Source organism: Procambarus clarkii, chromosome 85, assembly GCF_040958095.1.
Source record: "Procambarus clarkii isolate CNS0578487 chromosome 85, FALCON_Pclarkii_2.0, whole genome shotgun sequence".
Classification (NCBI taxonomy): domain Eukaryota; kingdom Metazoa; phylum Arthropoda; class Malacostraca; order Decapoda; family Cambaridae; genus Procambarus; species Procambarus clarkii.
Genome location: NC_091234.1, coordinates 1,702,753 through 1,723,470, shown reverse-complemented (window position 1 = coordinate 1,723,470; position 20,718 = coordinate 1,702,753). Strand labels below are relative to the sequence as shown.

General features: G+C 33.5%; 2 protein-coding genes and 1 long non-coding RNA gene across 3 annotated transcripts; all 3 read left to right on the top strand.

Moving 5' to 3' along the window:
* The first annotated feature begins 415 nt into the window (after window positions 1–415).
* On the top strand, window positions 416–5,541 carry LOC123761009 (uncharacterized). The gene is made up of 9 exons (XM_069316691.1): window positions 416–885; window positions 1,673–1,793; window positions 1,965–2,036; window positions 2,304–2,519; window positions 3,234–3,356; window positions 3,905–4,102; window positions 4,416–4,520; window positions 4,800–5,029; window positions 5,359–5,541. Exons 1-9 carry the CDS (start codon window positions 835–837, stop codon window positions 5,539–5,541), a joined length of 1,299 nt encoding a protein of 432 aa, XP_069172792.1. The 5' UTR covers window positions 416–834.
* A 1,310-nt stretch (window positions 5,542–6,851) lies between these two features.
* Window positions 6,852–20,489, top strand: LOC138358656 (uncharacterized). The gene is made up of 3 exons (XR_011225503.1): window positions 6,852–6,993; window positions 17,906–17,986; window positions 20,170–20,489. It is a non-coding gene; the product is annotated as an uncharacterized lncRNA (long non-coding RNA).
* On the top strand, window positions 7,699–10,019 carry LOC138358655 (uncharacterized). Its single transcript, XM_069316721.1, has 4 exons — window positions 7,699–7,790; window positions 8,493–8,660; window positions 8,892–9,076; window positions 9,354–10,019. The coding sequence occupies exons 2-4, from the start codon at window positions 8,504–8,506 to the stop codon at window positions 9,567–9,569; spliced, it is 558 nt and encodes a 185-aa protein (XP_069172822.1). The 5' UTR covers window positions 7,699–7,790; window positions 8,493–8,503; the 3' UTR covers window positions 9,570–10,019.
* Window positions 20,490–20,718: the final 229 nt, after the last annotated feature.

Genomic DNA, 20,718 nt, shown 5'->3' with positions numbered 1-20,718 from the left:
ATTACCAGTGACAGTAGATGATACTGGAGATCTGTGGAGGTGCGATCGCACCCTGCCTGACGGGAGATGTCTCCCGTGACTAAACAATAAACTGAACCTATCATAAAGAAGAACGACGACCATTGACCGTCTAGTGCTCCAACAGAGTGTAACTGTAATTAACAATGCTCAAGTCCTGACTAGCAGTCAAATATTAATCCATCAGCCACGAAGCAGAGCGTCTCCCAATATCAACTCTAGTGCAGGGTCCTGTTGAAAAAAAAGATCCGATTTTACATAGGTTTACCGTGACAGACACTAACAATAGTAGCCTTGAAGAGGAAAGGAAATCGGCAGATTGTCGAAGGTTTGCCTAATATTTTCCAGCTATACAGTACTTTAAAAGAAAAGTTAACAGATGTTTGACTTTTATCCTTCTGTTTCACCAATATTTACCAACCATCGGGATGAATACTTATATGACACAAACTAGACATATTAGTATGAAAAAGAACTAACAATTCTCCAAATAGTAGGACGTGATTCAGTTTTCATGGATATATTCATTTTCGGGTGTTCGACTTCAGTTTGGAAATATGAAAAGGCACAGTTTGGTGCATTCAGATGATAAAGCTTTATGACATTAATTACAAATGGCATAAGAAAGAAGCAAATATTAGTTATATTTAGAACCTATAACAGAAAATAATTTAAGTAAAACAGTTGATATAAAAAGCTGTATTTAATTAAAAGTTGTTAGTTTCATCGCAATGAATGTAAACATGTGATCATTCGTTCAAAAACAATAACACACGTGATCCTACATTTTGCAGTCATCGGGAGAACAAATCCTTCATGCAAACTGCACCTACTATCAAGAAGAAGAAGATCCTAGATTTGGGCATGGTATGTAAAGTTTTCCCGGCATTTATGTAAATAATTCCTTCATATGTAATATTTTACTAATTGAAAAGAATGCAAATGTTTCATTGCTGTTTAGTTAAATAATTTTCAAAAACTTGTTGCAGTATTAAAGTTTTGCTTGTTATGTGTAGGAAGAATATATTTTACTGCATATTGGTATACACATTCTAATACGTTTTTAGTATGCAGCATGTTGTTTTTATCAATTATGTTTTTTATAATAAGCTTCCTAGAAGGTTGTAACAGATCCCATGAGCACCACACCAGAAACAAATACCTATTTGATATTCCAAGAGTACGACTTAGTTAAACTAGAAATGCTTTACAAATCAAGGGACCTCGAATGTGGCCTTCCCAATTATGTTAAAGACTGTACCTCTCCCAACCAGTTTAAGTTAAAAACTAAGTACTAGCTAATTAACTCAATGTAACCTACCTCACCCCCAAAATGTCAACCCATCTCTTCTATTTAAAACAATGCTGTTTGTTGACCAAATTGTATTTTACTTTTTTTCTGCCATGTTTCACCCCCCCATTCCCCTCCCTTTTTTTCCATTTTTGTTTTATTTTTTCTCAACACAATTTATACTTTAATCTCTTTTAGTATTAAGTTTTAGTCTTAGTGTTTTTCCTGCCCGAAACACTTTGCGTAATAGTGGCTTTAGGCATTGTATGTACTAGCTCTATCTATAAATCCATCTACTTTTGTATCTTACCTTGTATGTATGTACTTTACCTCAATAAATAATTGTATTTGTATTTGTAATAGGTAGATGATACAGAAAGCAGTACAATGTCTGTCACAAATCCTTTTACTGCGGCAGCATTAAGACCACAAGTCAGTAGAATAAATATGCCTGGAAGATCGACCCCAGCCAGCATACTAGCAGGTAAAAAAACATTTAATCAGCTTTTGACAAAATTACAAATAAAGATGTGTTATGTCATTGTGTTAGGTTAGCCTAGCTATTATTTCCAATTTGTTTTTAATTTGTATTAGTATGCAGTACTAGGCTATTGTAACAAATTGGAATGTACAACGTCCAATATTTTTTTGGCAGATTCGTTCTTGGCTCCTGAAAACTATCTTTACTTACCAGATGTACCAAGAATAACTCCAGACAATAATGATGGTATTGTTTATAAAATCATTTGATTATGGCCTTTATAATACATTAATATCAAAGTTTACAACCTTGTGTAATACAGTAAGTCTTTGTTTTAACAATAACAACAGAATTTTTTTTCTTTGCTCAGCATAATTGGCTTGAAATCCATCATCCCATTATAATTTCTATCACTTTGATTATTGGTTTAGACAATTACATCAAAACATTTAATGTAGCTTCTCTTGCTACAGTTATAATGTATCCTATTGAGAATGTATATTTTTTTAACAGAAGGTCTCCAGACACTAGCAATTTTAGCTAAAGAGAACCTTCATCGTGAATATTTTAAAATAAAATCGGCTCTCCAGAAAAAATGTGAATATATGAAGCGAAGTTTAAATATTGAGGACCTAAATTATCTGAAGCCTTCAAACAAGAAAGGAAAAGGAGAAAATTACTGCAGGATTATTGAAATCAATCAAACACAACGTTCAAACTTATCAGAAGGTAATTTTTTATTTAGTTATTTATTCCATGACCCATGTTTGTGTGTTCCTATATCATAGTATAATGATAGGTTTAATTGCTAGTGTAGATTTCATTTTGCCTCAGACTTAAAATTATTGAGGTTTTTGGTGTTTTATTATTCAAAATTTGTTTATAGATAATCCAAGGTTATAGTCAACTTCTCCTTTGAAAACAGATATTTACCTGAATGCCACAAACTCTAGTAGCCTAGAAGAGTACAGGAAGCCCGCGGCTTGTCGAAATTCCCCCCATTTGCCTTTATGATCTTTTTTTGGGTATATTTAGAAATTCAGCACAGTTTTGGCAGTTACAGCTCTGGTGGGTAGGCAGTTCCATGTGTTAATAACCCTCTGGGGCAAAAATAATTTCCTGTTGTCAGCCCTACATTTTGGTTTGTTGAACTTGAAACCGTTGCTCTTTGTTTGTATTACTTCTGAACCAAACTAGCCAAACTTTTTTTGATAATGTCATTGACTGCTTCATATCTGGCAATCTTTCCCTGTGTCTTATGACAGATTAGGCCATGGCTGCCATATTGGTCTGCCCTTGCATAGCCGCAAATACACCGGTGTTCGGTGGAGATAGGGGCAGCGATGGTCATAGACAGCAAAAAAATGTAGATAGTTTACAAATTAAAAGTAGATAAAGTGTTGTGGAATTACCATACTTAAAGGTTGATTTTCTGCCAAACAGCCCTTCTGCCTGCTTCTCTTTCACCTCCACACATTCAAAGTTCTGACTTCTCAACTAGTGTACCAACATATACTCAAACATATTTACCAGCTGCAGAACAAACACCAAAATCATTGAATTCTGGTACGTCCCTATTTGAACTATGTAATGTTATATAATCTTAGTACCTAGTATCTACTATATATATATATATATATATATATCATAGTCTAACTAACACATTACTGAAAGCTGTCAGTTGTTCTAGATGCTTATATAATATGTATAAAATACACTTTTATTTATTACATCTATTTGCTCTTGAAGATTTTCCCGACTAATTTAGAATCCCATATTTCAAAGTACTTGCTGCAGAACTGGAGGAAATTTATGAATCTCAAGCAAGCATTTCTGATTGGCAAAAAAGAAGAAAAAATAGTGAGGTTAAATGGGGAGAACGTAGGTCAATGCTGTTTAGCTGGACATTGTCAAAGTTGGGTGTTCCAGATAAAGGTAAATAACATCTTTAGTGTGTAATTATGGATAAATTTCAATGTAATTATGAAATGCATGATTAATGTCAATCTCTGAATACACTTAGATGTTTCTCATTTTTAAACTTGGTATACAATATTTCTAAATCCAATATTACCATTCAAAGTACATAATTACATTATTTTTTGGAAAACCAGGCAAATGTTGTGTACAATGTAGAAGTTGTGAGGCAAGCATAAAATGTGAAGACTGCTTTCATTTTTTGTGTCATAAATGTGATCAGCAGCAGCATTTTGTAATGCCTTTCCACCAGCGATTCTGCTGGAAAAATGGGTTCTTCGAGGATTTAGACCCAACACAAACTGTGTGTTCAGATGGGAATGTCATTCACTGGAGTAAGTAATGTACCTGTAGTCTGTTTCTTATACTCTCATTTCTATCCTGAACCAAGCAGTGTTTTAAAATTTTATTTAGTTCATGTAATTTTTTTAGTAGTTTTTGTATTGGTCATTTTCCTCATTAATTATTGATTACCTCATTAATTACAGATTTTTAGTTAAATAAATGAATTTTTATTTGTTATTAAATATAAATCTTTCATGTAACTCCAGTTAATGCTAAAAAAATTATTAGTAATTTAAAATGAAATGATTGAAACATGTATTTATTTTGCTGCATAGCTGATCTTGTAAATTTAATTGTTACCAGAGCCTGTTGTACCAGCACATCCACCTAATTCCTGCCCAAACTGCAGTGAGAGCAAGTTCACAACTTTAAGCTCCAATAATTTGTGCATCTTTGTAACTTTAAGTGGTAGGTTACTTTAAGAAACATTTATTTGATACTAGTATTGGTAGCTGGCATTGCTCAGGTGACCGAGGCTACAGTCTTCATCAATATAACCATTTATACTTCACTCTCTTTACCACTGTATCTTCACTTATGAAGACGTATTTATATCACATACGTATTTATAACCATACAGAGACTTGTTTATGGGTTGGTTTACACATATATTGATAGCCACACTTGAATCCCTTGCCAAATAAAATTGTTTTACTTCAATTTTTTTTATTTTTTTGTGGGGGGCAGGAAGGTATGATCTGTATACCCCAATATTTAGGTGCAAGTGCGGATATGTAGATCAAGAACTTGGGAAAGCCATGCACCAGTCTGGTTTTTATTCAACTGGAAGAAATAGTAGCACTTTCTACAGCATAAATCTATTGGATTCCTGGCATTTTCTCAAGAGAAGCAGCCCTGGAACTTCTCTTCAGGCATTAGTTAGTGCACTGGAATTATTTGGTGCTTCTCGAGGGCGTGTAAGTTTTCATACCATTACTGTTTTAATAGTGCAAGTATTAAATTGGTGTATAAACTTAAAAACTAAGTTTGTTATTAAGCAAATGCAGTGTCATTATTTAAGAAATAGGGTTAAATATTATTAAATTAATAAATAGCATGAATATTCTAAATATATATTTTATATATGTCTAATATCATAAGAAATGGAAATGGATTACCAATCTTTAACAATTTCTCTTTTTATGTAATGCTCATGTAAGTATATTTTCATTTCCTGCAGGTATTTATAGTCTGTTGTTTAACATGGCACTTTTTGATAATTACTTACACACATTTTACATCTTAGCATGGTCCCATCAATTTTGAAACAACAAAAAGAGTCTTCTTTGAATGGCGTTTCCATCAGTATGAACTTGGGAGAATAAAAGGAGAATTTGACAAGGGGTGCCCTGCATGTGATACAACACCTGTGGCTGTACATATTGATGGCAACAAGAAACTGTATTGTTACAACAAAGTTGGGAGGTAAATATTCAAGTTAAAATATTTAATGCTGCTCATTATTGTTAAGGTATAATGTAAGGTGTAGTAATATGTTTGTAGTACTATAAACACAGCACTGTATAATATTTATATAGTGTCATGCAACTTTTAATCAGAATTTTTTTAATTGTTAACTGATTACACCTTTATTACTTGCCTTTCAACTTCAGTTGAATTTTTTTATTTGGACCTAGGCTTTACTAATTAAAAAATATTTATTTCACTATATACATTCATTTAGAATAGGAGGGATTATGATGTGAATGCCAGCTTGGGTAGTTGAATTAGTTTTAAGTGAAATGATGTTTAACTGTCATCAAAATGTCTCACACTATGAACATTCATTAATTTAATATCATTCCAGAGGGACCAGAAACTCATATTATTCTGGTGGTATCTTCGCTTGTGGCAAAGAAGTTCAAGATCACGTTTCCACTATTCAGAACCTTAAAACTCAAGTAAGAATATTTTTACATCTGTTCGAAAGCCTAAAAATAGATTTTTAAATAGAAACCTAAGACCTAATACCAGGTTTTTACCCATACAATATTTGAAGAGTACCTTTATATATTAGCTTGAGACATTATCAATAATGTATATTAATTGGACGGTTCCTAACTATATCATGTTAAAAAAAATCTATAAAATATATGGAATGCATATTGAATGATGAAAAATATTACATAAAAAAAAATTACATTTATATATGACTAATATATATATATGTATATATATGTGTATATATATATATATATATATATATATATATATATATATATATATATATATATATATATATATATATATATATGTATATATATATGAGTTTTCAGTTGCATATTGTCCTGGGGACCATTCAGGCTTGTTCGCATATATATATATATATATATATATATATATATATATATATATATATATATATATATATATATATATATATATATATATATATATATATATATATATATATATGTATATATATATATATATATATATATATATATGTATATATATATATATATATATATATATATATATATATATATATATATATATATATATATATATATATATATATATATATAATTTTACTTTTGTCCAACAGAGTAGCCATATGTGTGGAGTGTCGACATTGAAAGCTGACAAAAATAAAGCTGTTTCATTTAGAAGTTTGGATGAAACTGGCATGAGCATGGCTTCCTGTCGACATGGAATTATTCTTGCTGCATTAAATATGTATCAGGGAGAGCTCTACAGTTATGCCCACTATTTGCAAATGAACCGTTTACAAAATGTGTCCTTCATATGCCAGGATATCATCTGTAAATACTGGCCATGGGCCTTAAAGATTTCATCAAGAGAACAGAAGTTCTCACTTAGGCAAGGAAAGCCTTTTTTAGGAGTCCTACATGCCAAAGGACATTCTTGGTATTGTCAGGTAAATAATCAAATACTGTAATAATATTTTGACTTCGTTTTACTGTAAGTTGGAAAATATAATTTCTTTTAAACACTTATATGTAAGGATTTATCTATGTTAAATGCAAATTGTTAATACAGTAGGTAGTTTTTAACAAACGTTATGCTATTATGTCAAAGGTTTTGTATGGAGGGCGGTGGCAACAAGGAAGTGGCCTGACATCTGGGGAGGAGGCAGAGCAAGTATTTTCCTACCTTTCAAGATATAACAACAATACTAAGAACATGCTTAAAGCTGGTATGTGTTAATTTTTGTTTAATCTAGCTCTAAATTTTGTACCTTTCAATCAAATCAGTACAATGGTAATATTTGATGGTTATATATATCCAGATAATGTTATAAGATAATATAAGAATATAGGAAATTGCAGAAAGGCATTTTGGCTCATATAAAGTAGCATTATACTCATATGCAACCAACATATACATGCATAATCCTTGTTTGAAAAATCAAGTTGTCCCTGTTTTTATGCTTTCTTTCACATCCTGATATTTTTAATCTTATTACTCTACCACTATTTTTGAGTTCTTTGTTTCCTCTGAAATAACAATTAATTCATTCCACTTAAGACAGCATCAATATCATCATCCTTTTACTTTCCAATCAGTATTTTGAGACACACAGTATTAAAATGTCAATGAATAACTAAATTTATTTCCACAGAGAGTACAGAAGAACTGACAGAGGGGGCACTCTTTTGGAATCACAGAAAAATTAATGGAATGCCTCGGGCATTAGTTGCCAGATTCAGAAAGGTATTAACATATGAATTGTTCTATACAATGAAAATATAGAATTATATATAAATATACAATTGTTCTATACAATGAATCAAGTGTATATACATGTTTTTATTTATCTTTAATCTTATTATAAGATACTAATGGTATTTTCTTCTCATAGACAAAGTAAAATTGGATAAAAACCCACTTGTGTATTTGGGAAATTTATGTAAAGAATTACACCAAGTCTTTCACACACTCCTTGGTGCTTTGTCAAGGTCTGAATCTGAAAAACACATACTCAGACCTTGACAAAGCACTAAGGATAGTTCAAAAGACTTCGTTTAACTCTGAACATAAATTTTACAATAAATATGATGGCATTTATTTTTAAATAGGCCACAGAGACAGCTGCAGCAGTTTCAAATGAGATTCACAGGCTTAATGTCCCAGAATCTGTTATTGAGAAATGGAGATCAGAATTACTGATCATTGCAAGATCCTTAAATAACAGATCCTCTGCCAATAACATTGAGCATACGATCGAGGCATATGGAGAGAATATAAGGCATCGCAAAAATCAGATTACCACTTATGCAGGTAGACATTAATTGCTTTTTTGTTTGTTCACTGAAACCTAAACATTAATACAGTACACAGTTGTTAAATTAGTTTTTCTATGTAAAATACTATTGGTGCAAATCAAATATTTGATAACAACCTGAAACTTTACAGTTTCATCTAAAATGAGAGCTGTATTGAGAAACAAAAATGAAGTTGAGAAAAAAAAACTACGAGATCTCATAAAAATCTACAATCAGAACCATCCGGATTTGTCTGAAGCAGATGTTTTAACAGGCATCCTTCCATGGCACAATTTATTGCTTCATCAAAACACAAGTGGTATTTACACAAGATCTAATGATTCATTAGTTTTCTCAGCATTTTCAAATATTTATATATTATTTGTATTAATATTACTTTTATATATGGAAAGACTGCAATACCATTAAATTGAGTTTGTTTTCTAAAGGTAAATTTTATAGATACAATTTTTAATGATGTTTAATTCACAAATGATTCCCATTATTATAATTTGTCAATCACATACTGTATTTTCATTTTGCATTATAGTGTCCCTGACTGAAAAAAGAAGTGCAATGGAAAAGTTTGAGCTCCAGAAGAGATGTAGAGAGGAGGAATCACTCACCATTCAAGAAATGATAACATGGTTACAGTACTACAAAAAGAAAAGGGACAAACTATCCGAGTATATTCAAGAATTACAATGTGATTCTTTCCCTTCATGTCTCTGCAAGGTAAGAAATTCAAAATACTTTTTGCAATTTAGATCTTCAAAACACTCAACTCACTTAAATGTGTTCAATTAGTCAGAGTAATATTGCCATCACCTTTCACATTTAAACTATGAAACATTTAAATTTTCAAGAGTGGTACTGTGGAGAATATGGCTTTTATTATTATTTGTATCCTTTTGTTTTACTTAATCTATACTTTTATATATTTGCATTATGTACAACTAAATAGGTACAGTATATATTTGACTCTTAAGATGTTTTAAATATTATATTCCAGGATTCTAACACGTACACCATTGAAAACCCAATTCTGTCAGAAGAAGAGAAACGTGGATTATTGGCTCTTCTCAAGCAGGGTCAAAAGCAATGTGCTGACAAGCTTACTGAAGCCAAACATTTATTTAGTTCCTACCAGCCAAATGAGGTCTATGAGCCTTTCTTGGAGCTCTTAGAAAGTGATGAAGATGAAGACATGTATTTACAAAATGAATAGATACAAATGAACAAATCCACAAGGGCCATGATGAGGGTTCGAACCTATGTCCGAGAGGATCCCACACGAGCCTTAATGGACTTTGTTACGACATGGCAAAAGAATTCCAACCGGGAGTTCAACTGACCTCAATCGTAGATTTAAGGCATCACGCTATTGTGATTTCTGTGTTTAACAAATAGATACAAGATAGGCTTTTAAATTTTTAAATTTCTACTTACTTACTTTTGTCCTGTTGCTTGGTTACATGAATTGACCACACAAATTATGTTGCTTAGTTACAGAGATTCTTATAACTACATGAATTTTGTTGTTCATTTATAAGCCCATTATGTGCCTCTAAAAATTTCCACTACCACTCACAGGATAGGTATGTTGTGCATAATAAATAAACTAAAGTAATATTTTATATGCATATACTTTTGTCTTTTAATACAATAAAACTGGATTATATTAAAATATTTTCCTCATGCTGTGTTTTTCTCAACCCTCTGAAACTATCACTGGAAAAAAAAAAGTGGTAGCCAAGAGGAGGATTCGAACCCCTCACTTGGTACTCTCAAGCTAGCACTGTAGACCACCATGCAACTACTTTGTGAAAATTAATGCCACCTGGGATACCACTGAATCCTCTGATTAAATCCAATTCTCAATGATACATCACATCAATATGATTTCATAATACAAAGGCATGCATACTCTCAATATAAAATACCTTAAACACTCGAGTGTTGTGTATTGATGTGTGATTTAAAAGTTGAGTTGGTATGGAGGACAAGTACTGGGCTTTATTGTTTGGGATGGTAAAAAATCAAGTCAAAATGTTTATTCAGGTAAATGTACATACATAGATGAGTTACAAACATAATGTTGGATTTATAGATAGAGCTAGTGCATACAATACCTAAACCCATTAATGTGCACAGCGTTTCGGGCAAGGTTTGGGTGTCACATTTCATGATTGCTTGAGAGGGGAAGGAAAGAGAGAGAAATGGGGAGATGGAGGCAACGGGTATTTGAGGCTGAAATACGCAGAATAGAAAGCTTTCAATAGAAATAGCAGCAGTAAAAATTCGTCCTGAAGTGTCATAAAGGACAGGGGTCGTAAGAAGACTTTGAAAAGACTGCCTACATATATCATCAGGACTTCCAACCATTCGCCGTGCTGGAGGACGAATGAACGTCGTCATTCCTTCATTTTCTAGTGTGTGGATTGGTCAACATAAGGGAGGAATCCTGATTATATGTGGCATATTTAGTCGAGCATACAGACGTATGTAGGTGAAACCTTGCTGAACAATGGTGTGAGTTGAGCGCACTGAGAGTCGGTACAGTATCTCGCAAGTGTGTTCTAGACCACACTTGAAAGTAGATTAGTTAATATTTGCTATTCTGCTGCTTATATGCTCTTGGCAACAAAGTAAGGTGTAGTAGAGGGGATAGTAGTAATAATAAGAACTGCAGAGGGCCTATTGGCCCATACGAAGCAGCTCCTATTATAACCACCGAATGAGAAGGAGATAGTAATAAGAATAAGAAGAGGATAGCAAGGGAGCGTAGGAGCAGACAATGAACAGAAAAAGGGAGAAGAGAGAAAGTTATGTTCTGGTCTTGTGCTTACACTCATGGTGGGTAGAGTAAATAGTTTCGTGATTTGGGTGTTCATGGCAGGTTGTTCTATTCTTATGTGAATTGCTTCAAGAATTCTGGGGATACTGTTTCACAGTCTTTATGAGGGGTGTCCAGCTGCTGGACACCTTTGTTGACCAGGAGAGTGGCTGTGTTGATGGCTTCAGGGTGGCCACTGCATGATTCAGGAACTCTTAAAGCTCTTCTAAGGTCATTGCTTGCTTCACATTCCAGAAGATAGTGAAGTAATGGCTTTTCTGTGACAGTTTGACAGAAGATGCACTCTCTCTGTCGGGGTTCACCAATCTCCCAGTTGCATCTGTAACCTAGACGTAGTCTATATAGCCTAACTGCTATTTCCCTGTGGATTCCTTTTGGGATATTTAACCTTTCTAATTTGGTTGCCTGAAGATACCATGTTGCAGATGGCGAACCTTCAGCTATTCTCTGGTGCAGGTAGGCTTTGTTGAGATGTGAGAGTTTTTTGGTGATGATGTTTTTTATGTTCTCTAGGCTGGGTTGAATTGTTTTATGTATCACTGGATGATGAGTTGCCAATTTAGCAATTTCATCAGCTTTTTCATTTAATGGGATTCCAATATGGGATGGGATCCAGTTTAAAGTTATGTTGAGTCCTTTGCCTTTAGCGACTGCTCCAAGATACAAAATGGTGGTAATTATTTCCACATTATCTTTCCACTGTTTTTGTCCTAGTATTTGAAGTGCAGCTTTTGAGTCTGTGTGTATGATTGCATTTTGAGTGTTTTGTGCAATCACATATGCAAATGCCTGTTGTATGGCAAACAGCTCAGTTTGGGTTGATGATACTAGTGATATAAATGATATAAATTCATTAGCTAACCTCTTCCTCTCCAAAACTCTAAGCCTCTACAACCTTCATTGTCCCCTTCTTACCAAGCAAGTAACTGACAAAAGATTAAACAATCCATGGCTCACAAGTGGCATTCTCAACTCAATCAACAAGAAACATGAATATGAAAAGAAAGTTAGGATTGGCCTAGTTTCAAAGGAAGTAGCTAAAAGGTACTCATCAATGCTTACCAGTATCATAAGAAAGGCAAAACTTGCATATTATGTGAATAAATTCAATGAAGCAAAAGGCAACATGAAAAGTGTGATAGATTTGTGAGTGCAGGTGCGGTATAATCGATCACTGATCTGACTGCCTGTACATAGTATGTGCGAAGGACTTGCAGATTGGCTCTTCCAGAAAGGGAGGTTAGCGACCTGAGGATTGCCGTCCAGGCCGCAGTTCGCTCTCTCAAGTAAGTGACCTCAGCATTAAAATTCATGTGTGTGTCCAGGATGATTCCTAGATACTGATAGGTGTCGACCCATTCTATATATTGGTTGACCCTGTACTGTGAGTTGGATGTTGGGCTTCGCTATTTTTATGGGCATGGCCTTTGACTTTGAGGGGTTGAGTTTGATCCCAATGTAAGCGTTGCATACATGTACACTTGCCCCCACGAAGGATGTAACCTTCAATGTAAGTACATAGGTATGCCGTCGACCAAGCTGACGAGGCGTTTGACGTACCATCTTCAATCCGGTGCCCCTAGGAATCACATGAGACAAGCCCATGACATTACTCTAACAAGAGGAATGTTGAACAAGAATACCTGCATAATAGACAAAACCCAAGATGCAAGAAGATTACAAATTCTTGAGGCAATTCACATAAGAATAGAGCGACCTACCATGAACACCTAAATCACGGAACTATTTACTCTACCCACCAAGAGAGTAAGGACAAGACAAGAACATATCGATGCCAACACAGAAGACAATGTCCAACATAATAGACCAATTACACTGGATTAATCTTTGTGTTTAGATAGGAGCTGCCTCGTATGGGCCAATAAGCCTTCTGCAGTTACCTCTATGTTTCACCTCACATTTATCCCTTAGGTATCCCCCCATGTTTTCACCTTTATTGTATTATCACCTGACCCAGTGCAGGTATAAAATCAACTAGTATTGTAAGATCTGTTCACTTGAGAATGAACCATGGAGGTTCGAAACGTTGTGCAAATTATATAAATAAGTGTAATACACTCTATAGTAAATCACTTCTTTTCTTCACCTTAAAAGTACGAAAATGAGTTTTGGAGAACTCCTATTTCAATTACCCCTGATGCTAAGAAAATAGTTAGAGGGATAGAGCTAAGAAAATAGTTAGAGGGATAGAAGCCCTAAACCAGAAAATAATAAATACAGAATATGCGGTCATATTCAATGAAACACACACACACACACACACACACACACACACACACACACATATATATATATATATATATATATATATATATATATATATATATATATATATATATATATATATATATATATATATATATATATATATAATTAGTATTAAGCTTGTCATTTATTAAGTTTATCATGCCCGAAACGCTTTGCGTAATAGTGGCTTTAGGCATTGTATGTACTAGCTCTACCTATAAGTCAACCAATCCTTGTAAAAATTTATTGTATGTATGTACCTTACCTAAATAAAATTGTATTGTATTGTATTGTATATATATATATATATATATATATATATATATATATATATATATATATATATATATATATATATATATATATATATATATAAATAAATAAATATATATATATATATATATATAAATATAAATATATATATATATATATATATATATATATATATATATATATATATATATATATATATAAACTTGTTATATGGCAAATAAATAATTATTATTTCATTCTTGGGGTCATGAATGCTGGTGTGTGTTTACAGCACATGGTAGCGGTGTGCGTCTATGGGTGCCAATAAGTCTGAGAGCAGTGGCCCTCTTCCATTGTTATTCAACAATTTTGAGATCCATTGGCACTATTGGTCATGGCCCAGCCAACAACTTCAAAAGGTAACAATTATAACATCAAACTTTATTTAGAAGGTTTTAATTTAGTATGAATTTGCAGTGTTCCACATACAAACAGTTTAGTTTAGTTCATTTATTATGCACCCCATACCAATCTTGTGGGCGGTAGTGGAAAGGGTTACAGAGTCACATATAATGGGCTCAGGGTCTGAACCCCACAATTCATTTAGCTAAGCAAGTTACAATCTTGATGAGCTAGTTACAAAACATCATTAGATATACCGATAAATTAGTCCTCAGGCAGACTCAGGGACTAAAACCCATAATTCATTTATCTCTGCAAGTTAGTATTAATGAGGTAGGTTCAAAATTAAATGCACATTGTCACGTCAACAATAGGCTAGAGACTGATCGCAAGTACAGTTTCTCAATTAAGCAACATATATATGGAGAGTTAAGGCTACTTCTAGGAAACAAAATATTTTAATATGAAGTATTTCATTGTAGGTTTGAAAGGAAAATTCCTAATGAGATGCACAGAATGCCAGGAATGTGTTCATGTGCGGTCTACAAAATGCCAGAGATGTGGGTACAACTTTAAAGCTCGTCGGATGGAAAGCAAAAAAAAAATGGAAGAATCTCTCCTCCTTATTGGAAAGAAGGTAGCAGAACGAAACAACATCTCCCGGGCTTACAGAGCCATTGAGAAGCAGGTAAAACTGTTGTTTCCTGAATATATTATATTGAATTCACTTATATTAAATAATATATATGTATATATATAAATGGAATGCACTAGGAAGTGATGTGGTGGAGGCTGACTCCATACACAGTTTCAAATGTAGATATGATAGAGCCCAGTAGGCTCAGGAATCTGTACACCAGTTGATTGACAGTTGAGAGGCGGGACCAAAGAGCCAAAGCTCAACCCCCGCAAGCACAATTAGGTGAGTACACACACACACACACATACATGCAGTGGGAGTTTGAAGCACTAGGTAGGTAGGTAAATGAGGATGAAATTAGGTATTTTTGGGTTTTACTTTTGAATAAGGCAGAAAACTGAACATGATTAAGATAGCTGCAAAAGGCTTATTATATATATATATATAGATATATATATATATATATATATATATATATATATATATATATATATATATATAGATATATATATATATATATATATATATATATATATATATATATATATATATATATATATATATATATATATATATATATATACATACATACATACATACATACATACATACATATATACATACATACATACATACATACATACATACATACATACATACATACATACATACACACACACACACACACACACACACACACACATATACAATCCTGCTGTCTGGGTAACAGCTTCTCCCCCGAATCAACTTACCCTGGCTTTGCGCCCTGGTGAGGCCACTCCTGACCAGGCTGACACCAGAGCACAACTCCATAGTCTCCCGAGACCGATGGATGCCTACTATATATAAAACACCTGTTTCCTATCCTACATTGTGGCTTGGTGATCTTTAAATATTTGCTCCTGGTTTGTTACATCTGGCCCTCTTAAAGAAGTAATGTAGATATATATCCTCCAAAGTGTTAGGAAATTTGAGTATGAGAATCCCCCAGTGTTGATCTTTCTCAAAAGAGATATGTCTTTATGAAGACGAGATCGTCATGAGGCCTTTTGTTCATTAGGATTTTACCCTTTCTTTTCAGATGGCAAAAATGCGTGGTGCTGGGTATGAAACCGTGTTCATCTATTACAAAAAAGGACTCCATAAAGCTACTCAAGGCATTTTGCCAGCAGATTGCCTAACAGCAGCAGACTGTAAATCAATAAGCAATATCTTCCATTTGTGTAAGTACTGTATTGAATATACTAATGCAATATTATATAATATAATTTAATATAATATAATTGCATATACTAATGTAATATATTTTAATATAATGTAATAAAAATAATGCATAGACCTTAATGCAATAAATAAAATAACCCTCTAGGATTTGTCTTTGCTCTTCTTATTTTTGAAATATTTATTTATTTATTTATTTATTTATTTATTTATTTATTTATTTATGCATATACAAGAATGTACATAAGGAATGTGAGGATACAAATATGGTAATTACAGTCTTGTAAAGCCACTAGCACGCGCAGCGTTTCGGGCAGGTCCTTAATCTAAGAAAATTTTAAGGAGGTAAATACTTGAAAAATTTATAGACAAAAAAATGATAACAGATTACATGGAATGAAAAAAAAAGATGAGAGAAAATTATAGGTACAGTATATTAAAGCACATAGGTAGCTATGATTGATTGCAATGACAGCTTAAAATGGTAGTTGACAACAAATTGGTAGGCACAATACAGCAGAAACAATATAAGATTGATTGCAATGACAGCTTGAATGGTAGTTGACAAAAATTGGTAGTCACAATACAGCATATGGCTAGCACATAAAAGAAGACAGCAATGAACACAATGATAAGGTTGTTTGATATTACATAAAAATTAGGAGATTGGGTAACACTAGGTACAGAGCAAATTTAAAGCTTAGTGTAGGAAACTAAATAGATGAAGTTAGGTACTTTTTGGTTTTGCTTTTAAATAAGGCAAAAGTTTTACAGTTTTTCAATTCACTAGGGAGTGAGTTCCATAGACTAGGTCCTTTAATTTGCATAGAGTGTTTACACAGATTAAGTTTGACCCTGGGGATATCAAAGAGATATTTATTTCTGGTGTGGTGATAATGGGTCCTATTACATCTGTCCAGGGAGAGTTTCAGAGCATGGTTTGCATTTAAGAACAGGGTTTTGTAAATGTAGTTGACACAAGAGAATGTGTGGAGGGAGTTAATATTTAGCAAGTTTAGGGATTTAAACAAGGGAGCTGAGTGTTGTCTGAAAGCAGAGTTAGATATTATTCTGATAGCAGATTTTTGCTGTGTGATGATGGGCTTAAGGTGGTTTGCAGTGGTAGACCCCCATGCACAGATACCATAATTAAGATAGGGGTAGATTAGTGCATAATATAGTGAGAGGAGAGCAGAGTTAGGAACATAATATCTGATTTTGGAGAGTATACCAACTGTCTTAGAGACTTTCTTAGTTATGTGTTGAATGTGGGTGCTGAAGTTGAGTCTCTTGTCTAGGAATAGGCCAAGAAACTTGCCATCATTTTTATTACTGATGTTAATGTTGTCTATCTGTAGCTGAATTGCACTTGATGATTTGCTTCCAAATAAGATGTAGTAAGTCTTTTCGATGTTTAATGTTAGTTGGTTCGTTGACATCCATAAGTGGACTTTTTTTAATTCATTATTCACAACATTATTTAGTGTAATATGAAGTATATATTATATGGATATATGGATATATATGGATCATATATATCATATATATATCATATATATATGGATCATATATATGGATATGAAGTTCATAGTTTTGCTTTCCTTTCCTTTCACATTTCATGTTTAACTTTTCTGACTAGTTGGACAAAATATTATGCATACAAGGTTCTTAACCACATTGTTATACATTTGGGGTCACTATTATCTGAACTGATAAACTTATATTATATACTATATTACTGTTCTATGCTAAAAATAAGTTTAAATGTTAAATATTGAATATAAAAGCAATTCCTTTTTACCTTGCCTGTTGCCAGATTCACATCCCAATACATGATAAGCACACCTCCCATGAAAGGTATATTGCCAACATATTTTTGCTGATAATTTAATAATTAAATTATAATAGAAATTTTTATTTTCAGATCGCAAGAGGAAGTTGGAGGCTGCAGAATTAAACCAACTCACAGTTGAACATAATGATTCTGTGACACCATTGACTAGAGGTCAGTAAAATAAATAAATAAATAAATAAATAAATATATATATATATATATATATATATATATATATATATATATATATATATATATATATATATATATATATATATACATATACATATACATATACATATACACACACACACACACACACACACACACAAAGACAAAGTTGAACTTCATATTTCAAAAATAAGAAAAGACAAAGACAAAGTTAGAGAAGATTCAGGGGTATACCACCAGGCTCGTCCCGGAACTGAGAGGATTGAGCTACGAGGAAAGGCTAAAGGAGCTGAACCTCATATCCCTGGAAAACAGAAGAGTAAGGGGAGACATGATAACCACCTACAAAATTCTCAGGGGAATTGACAGGGTGGACAAAGACAAACTCTTCAGCACAGGTGGGACACGAACAAGGGGACACAGGTGGAAACTTAGTACCCAGATGAGTCGCAGAGACGTTAGAAAGAATTTTTTCAGTGTCAGAGTAGTTAATAAATGGAATGCACTAGGAAGTGATGTGGTGGAGGCTGACTCCATACACAGTTTCAAATGTAGATATGATAGAGCTCAGTAGGCTCAGGAATCTGTACACCAGTTGATTGACAGTTGAGAGGCGGGACCAAAGAGCCAAAGCTCAACCCCCGCAAGCACAATTAGGTGAGTACACACACACACACACATACAGTGGGAGTTTGAAGCACTAGGTAGGTAGGTAAATGAGGATGAAATTAGTTTTTTTGGGGTTTTACTTTTGAATAAGGCAGAAAACTGAACATGATTAAGATAGCTGCAGAAGGCTTATTAACCAATATGAGGCAGCTCCTATTTATATCCACCCAATCTCATTCATATATATGTCTAACCAACTCTTTAAATACTCAAGGGGTCCTACTTTTGTTACGTGGTAATTCTTTCAAGTTCAAGTAAGTTTATTGAGACAAGAAAAAAAATACATCTCAATGTGATAGAGTAGCTTAGGCTATTTCTACACCCCTCCACTTCAAGTCCCTCAAGGGGCGCACAAATTCATTGAGTACAAATACACAAATCACAATACAGTACATGTATCCCATTTAAAATTGCAGGTTAATATAGTAAGCAAAGCATATTTGCATTTGCATATATAGCATATCAATTTGAAGAATTTCTGTTAGTAATTTGTAAGTGGTGATCATATTACCTCTATTTCTTCTATCTTCTACTGATGGCATGTTAAACGACTCTAGTGTCGCCTCGTAACTCTTTGTTTTTCAGTTCCAGGAGCCATGTTTTTCTGCATACCGTTGCACCTTTTCAAGTTTATTTATGTGCTTCTTGAGATTTGGGTACCATTCAACTGCTGCATGTTCCAGTTTTGGTCTCACAAAAGTCATGAACATTTTCTTTAGTCTTTCACCATCCTTATAATTAAAAGCAAGTCTGAAGTTGTAAAGTAATGCACAAGCTCCTCTTACTATGTGAGAGGAGCTTTTTGTTCCTCTGGCAGTAGCTTACTATCTAAAACCACCCTTACCTTTATAAGTGTTTCCGGGGCTTAGCCTTCCCATGGTCGTCGACCAGGCCTTCTTGTTGCTGGACTGGTCAACAAGGCTGTTTGACGCGGCTGCTCGTAGCCTGACGAATGAATCACAGCCTGGTTGATCAGGTATTCTTTGGAGGGTCAGCTAGTTATGCCCCTTGTGTGTAGTGTACAGCATGTTGTGTGGGACTGTCAAAAGCTTTTTTAGGTTTAGATAGACAGTAAATCCAACAACCTTTTCTTGTAATATATCTGTGACTCTATCATGAAAACTAAGTATATTTGTTTCACTTCATCTTCCTGTTAGAAAACAATACTGTGTCCAATATTATGTTATGACTCCAGGTGTTCTAGGTACTGCATATCAAACATTTAATACCTTCCTCCCTTGGGAAAGTGTGTGTTTGCCATACTAGATACTTTGTATAGCAGAAAACACTGACCTTATTATTGGCCAGTGTTTATAGAGCAAAAAGTAATGGTTCATAGTTGATCAGCCGGCTTCAACATTGGAGCCCTTCTTCCTGATGCTTGCAGTTAAATTTTTAGTTATAGATGTGAGCGAATTATAACATGGAATTTTCTCATTTTTAATTATAAGTTTATTATATATTTTTTCCATTATTATTATTATTATTATTAATATATATTCTATCTTTTCTAGATTCTAATGGCATTGGATCTGCTAATGACAAGACAACAGACATGGAAGAATCTGGAATACAGCAGCTAGATGATGATTCATCAACCCCAGATATGGGGGAGGAGGAGAAACCCCCAAAATTCAGGAAAATTTGTGATTTTCCAGGATTTAAAAAAAAAAAACATTGCCAGCCAGGCTTAAATAATTATAAATGTCAGTCAGGGTAAAGTAATTAATGAAGTCAGGATATCCTTTTATTAAGTTTCTATAAAAACCTCTCTTAGCAAGTGTTTGCCTGTACCATGAAAAAGTAATAAAGTAAAACCACTAATTAATGCTAATGCTCTGTGTTTTGATTAATATTCCTTTTACTTAAAGAATTAGGCAAAATGTAGGCAAGTAGGGGTTGTAAAAGATCCAGTGTGAGTTTGAAGCACCATGTTGGAAACTATGAGGATGAAATAAGGTTCTTTTTTTTTATTTTACTTTTGAACTAGGCATGGTTTGGAAACTTTTTTAATTTATCAGTGAGAAAATTCCAAAGACTGGGCCCTTTTATTTGCGTGGAGT